This window comes from Pinus tabuliformis, chromosome 9 (assembly GCF_031772625.1).
Source record: "Pinus tabuliformis cultivar Carrire ecotype Pingquan chromosome 9, CPIR1, whole genome shotgun sequence".
Classification (NCBI taxonomy): Eukaryota; Viridiplantae; Streptophyta; class Pinopsida; order Pinales; family Pinaceae; genus Pinus; species Pinus tabuliformis.
The window spans coordinates 1,788,079,359-1,788,083,908 of NC_142307.1; the positions used below are offsets into that span (position 1 = coordinate 1,788,079,359).

At 28.2% G+C, this 4,550-nt stretch overlaps 1 protein-coding gene across 1 annotated transcript; it reads left to right on the plus strand.

Annotated features, from left to right (window-relative positions):
- The first annotated feature begins 417 nt into the window (after window positions 1-417).
- On the plus strand, window positions 418-945 carry LOC149155913 (uncharacterized). The gene has a single exon (XM_089444566.1). The coding sequence runs from the start codon at window positions 418-420 to the stop codon at window positions 943-945; it is 528 nt and encodes a 175-aa protein (XP_089300692.1).
- Window positions 946-4,550: the final 3,605 nt, after the last annotated feature.

Below are 4,550 nucleotides of genomic sequence, written 5' to 3' on the forward strand. Positions count from 1 at the left end.
CAACCACATTCTCAATACATGCCCCATAGCCTACGCGCTGTGGGATGATATGACTTTTATCTTCAGGCAAACCGACAGAAATAGAGACTCGATCGGCCTTACCTTGAGCAATTGGCGAATAACCATGTCCAACAATAATCTGATCAACAGAGCATGGAACCTTATTCCGGGAGCTGTGGTCTGGATCCTATGGAAAGAGCGCAATGCTCGAATATTTAAAAACTCTGCAATGACAGTGGACAGGTTAATGGAAAAATCAAGGCAGTTAATAACAGAAACAATCCACGCCATGGACATAAAGCAAAAAGAGGGGAACCTATCTCCAAAGGACCATAGGATTATCCAACTCCTCAAACTCCAAGCCCGGACTGATCAGACAGGCAGGAACCAGACCACGCAAGCGGTGAAGCGGGACAAATGGGGAACACCGCCATTTCCAACGTTCAAACTAAACTTCGATGGCGCGTCAAAGCAAAACCGGGAAAATCCAAGTACGGCGGAGCAATCAGGGACCATCTGGGAAACATCCAGCTCATCTACCATGGCAATCTGGGAAATAACACCAATAACACTGCAGAACTGATTGCTCTCATCAAAGGCATCACCCTGGCTGACCAATACAAATTCCTACCCCTGATAGTGGAAGGAGACTCGGAGATAATCATCAAGATGATGAGGAAACTTCAAAATGGCAAGCAGGTGGACAAGATCACACCCAGCTGGAGGCTCTCGGCAATTCTGAAGGATCTGCAAGTCCATCTCACCAACATTCAAGGCATCACCTTTCAAGCAGTCAGAAGAACTGCAAACAAGTTGGCCGACACCATAGCCAATGCGGGCGTTCAGTCCAACGGTGAAGACTATCATATCCTCTGGCAAGACCTGAAGGAGGGGGAACTCAGAGAGAAATGCTATACCATAAACAGGGCAGACCAGCAAGCTTAGCGAAAGCCAGGTTACGTGGATTCTTCCAAATATCCTTTCACTGACATCTATCTAAGCTGTAAGAGATCCACACAAAAAAAAAGAGAGAGGAGAGAATGAAAGCAGAGACTAGACCTGCTAGCTTTTCAAAGGCGGACACAGGGAGGTCTCGTCGACTCCCACTCTGCATCATGTATTATATTTGTATTTTATTAATTTAAAGCCTCGCTGAACCTTACAAAAAAAAAATGTTTCTCTCATCATCCTTAGGATTAAGACGAGGTAAAAAATTTGTCTCTCTATTCATAGTGAAAGAATTCCTATTACATTTGTCAAAAATGAATAGAGTCTTTACATGACGAAGATGTCTATGCTAAAGAAAGAAAAACTTCATTATCAGAAGAATCCATGACCTTCAACTAGAAGATGCTGAATGATACAAATGCACTCTCTCCCAATGACAATATATAACTTAGAGATTGAGAATTTCCCTCTAAAGTTTTCCCCACAAATTTTTGCGGCCAAAATATTCCCTCCATAATCTGCCTCCAAAATCTTTTGCTGAAAATTTTCCCTCCAAAAATTTCATTTTTTAAATATTTCCCTCCAAAATTTTCATCTATAATTTAGTTGAAAACATATTACTAAACTTTTGGTTTTGGAAAATTTCATGCTAGTTTCTATTCAAAATATTGATAGAAACTCAAAATAATTTTTCTATTTAAATTATTTAACATTGACTATGTAAGTAAATTAATTTTTATAATTAATATTTTTTTTATCCCATAATGAATGAAAACTAACCTAAAGCTATAATATGAACAATAAATTATTTTTTTTAATTTTAAGCTTAATCCCACATTCAAGAAATGATAAATCATTCCCGCAATCATCGCTATAAAATAAAATTCATCGTTTCTATTCATCACATCACATCAAGTTTGGGTCTTGTTAAGAAGTTTGGAGCAATTTTTAAGAGGAGCTGCGAAGGAGCTGCATTGTCATAGATAGCACATTCAACGAGAGTTTTACATTCAACGAGAGTTTTACGCATTTTAAAGGTTAGTTTTGTTTCTATGTCGACTATTTATAGGTGAATTTGGGGAATTTTTGTGTTTTTACGGGAAAAACCACCTAAAAAACTCGTTATTTTTTTATATATTTTTATAGGGACGAAAAGGAAAAAAAACCCACAAATTTGTGGGATTTTTAGGAGGACAATTAAGAATCTTTTTAATTTTTACGCTTTTAAAATGAGAAATCGGTGTTATTTTTATTTTTTTTTCTTTTAATTTCTTTTTGGGGGCATTAAAATTATTGCAGGGAAAGAAAAAGTATAACAAAATTTCAATTAGCAAAAAAAATACATTTAATTTTTTTATATATTTGTAATTTTTAAATTTTTTGTTTTTATTTTTTAATTAAAATTATATTTGTTGAACACTATTAATAAATTTCATTTTTTTTATTCTTATTTTGTTTGTTATTTTATTTTTTATTTTTTATTTTTATTTAAATTAAAATATATATGTTTCAAAATATTCAAAAATTATAATTAAAATTTAATTTAAAAAAAGATATTTAGAATTTTGTTTTTTTTTTTTCTTTTATATAAATTTATTTGTTATATGTTTTTTTAATTATTATAAAATAATTTATAAAAATAAAATTATATATATATATATATATATATATATATATATATATATATATATATTTTTAAATGGTCATTTGTTTGTTTTATTTTTTTTAAACTGGAAATTATAATTATAATCCTATAATTATTTGTTTTATTGTTATTTTATTTTTTTAACTTAAAATTTTAATTTTAATTTTATAATTATTTGTTTTATTTTAATTTTTTCCTTTTAAATTTAAATTTAAATTTTATAATCGTTTGTTTCTATTTATTTATTTATTTCTAAATTATAATCATAATTTTATAATCTTTTTTCCTTTTTTTTTAAATTTGTTTTTCATTTAAAATTCTAATTTGTTTTTATTGTAATTTTTTTAATTTAAAATTACAAGTTTAATTCCATAATTGTTTTGTTTTTATTTTTTTATTTTTTGTTAAATTATATATATAATTTTTTTTTTTAATTTAAAAATATAAGTTCAAATACATTTTTTTTGTTTTTTATTTTAATTTTTCATTTATATAAAATTATAATTATAATTTATAATTGTTTTTATTTTTTTTTAATTAAAATACTATTTTTTAATTGTTTTTTTAAAATTTAAAATTTATTATTTATTATTTTATTTAAATATAAATTTAATTTCTTTGATTCATATTATATTTTTTATCTAAAGAAAAATTAAAAAACGTTTGTGTTGCCCTTTGGCCGCTGGACGAGGGCCTGGGCGAGTGGAGGGGGCTGCATGAAACTCCCCTCTGCTCGCCCGGGACCTCGGCCAACAACGAAAGGGCAGCCCCATTATTTTTTTTTTTAATTAATATATTCTGTTTAAAAAAAGTAAAATTAAAATTTAAAAAAAATGTAATTAAAAATTGATTATATATATATATATATATATATATATATATAGATAGATAGATAGATATATTATTAAATTTTTTACAAAGATTTGAAAAAAAACAAAAATTTATTTATAAAATTTTAAAATAATTTTATTAACAAATTTTAATGTAATAAAAAAATTTATATATTAAATTTTTAATATAATTTTATTAGTAAATTTTTTCTAAAATTTATATATATATATATATATATATATATATATATATATATATATATATAGATATATATATTTTGTTGATTTCATTATTTTTAAATTGAATATCTAATATTGTTTTATATATATATATATATATATATATAATTTGTTAATTTTAATAATTTAAAATTTAATATATAATAATTATATATATGATGATGATGATGGTTCACGTCTGCTGAGACCAAACTTGGTCTATCATACCTAAAGAAACAAATTATTTATTTTCACTTAAGATTTTATTCCTATGCTAAAAAAGCTTGGAGAGAAGCCTCCCGAGCTCACTATAATTTTGACAGTGTAAAAGGCTAGGAAGGTCAGTATTGTAACAAAGATTGTGAAACTGAGATCTAATGTGATTGTATGCGTGGCACTCTAAGAGGAAGTGGTTTTCATCCTCGATGTTCCTATTCTCACATATATGGAAAATCCTTTCCATCCATGGTGTTTTAGGAACTGCCCAATGACCTGTTTCACTATGGAGCTCATGAGAATTCGTTCTGATCTTTGCTATATTAATTTTCTTCTTTGAGATAGTTAAAATAAAGAGATAATTTTGATCTTCTAGGGTGGGGTTGATGACCTTCTTATAATAACTTAATTTTCTTTTAGCCGCTAAATCTTTCTCACACCACATTTTTTCTTTGAACTTAGAAGTAACAATATCTTTAATGTTATTAATGTTTTACAATGCATCCTTCTCGTTGATCTCCCAATAGTTTAACCAAGCCCTTGTGTCTTTATGCCACCCCCCATTGAGCCTTAGGTGGTTTTGGCTGGAATTTAAAGCTAGCTTACAAAGTCTATGATCATCTATGTTATTGAGTTTGTGCTTGTACATCAGAAACCTAATCATAGCTAGGCTCTCAGTAGGGGAAAGACCT

Coding starts and splice junctions, on each gene's coding strand:
- LOC149155913 (XM_089444566.1), top strand. CDS start 418: ATGGGGAACACCGCCATTTCCAACGTTCAAACTAAACTTCGATGGCGC.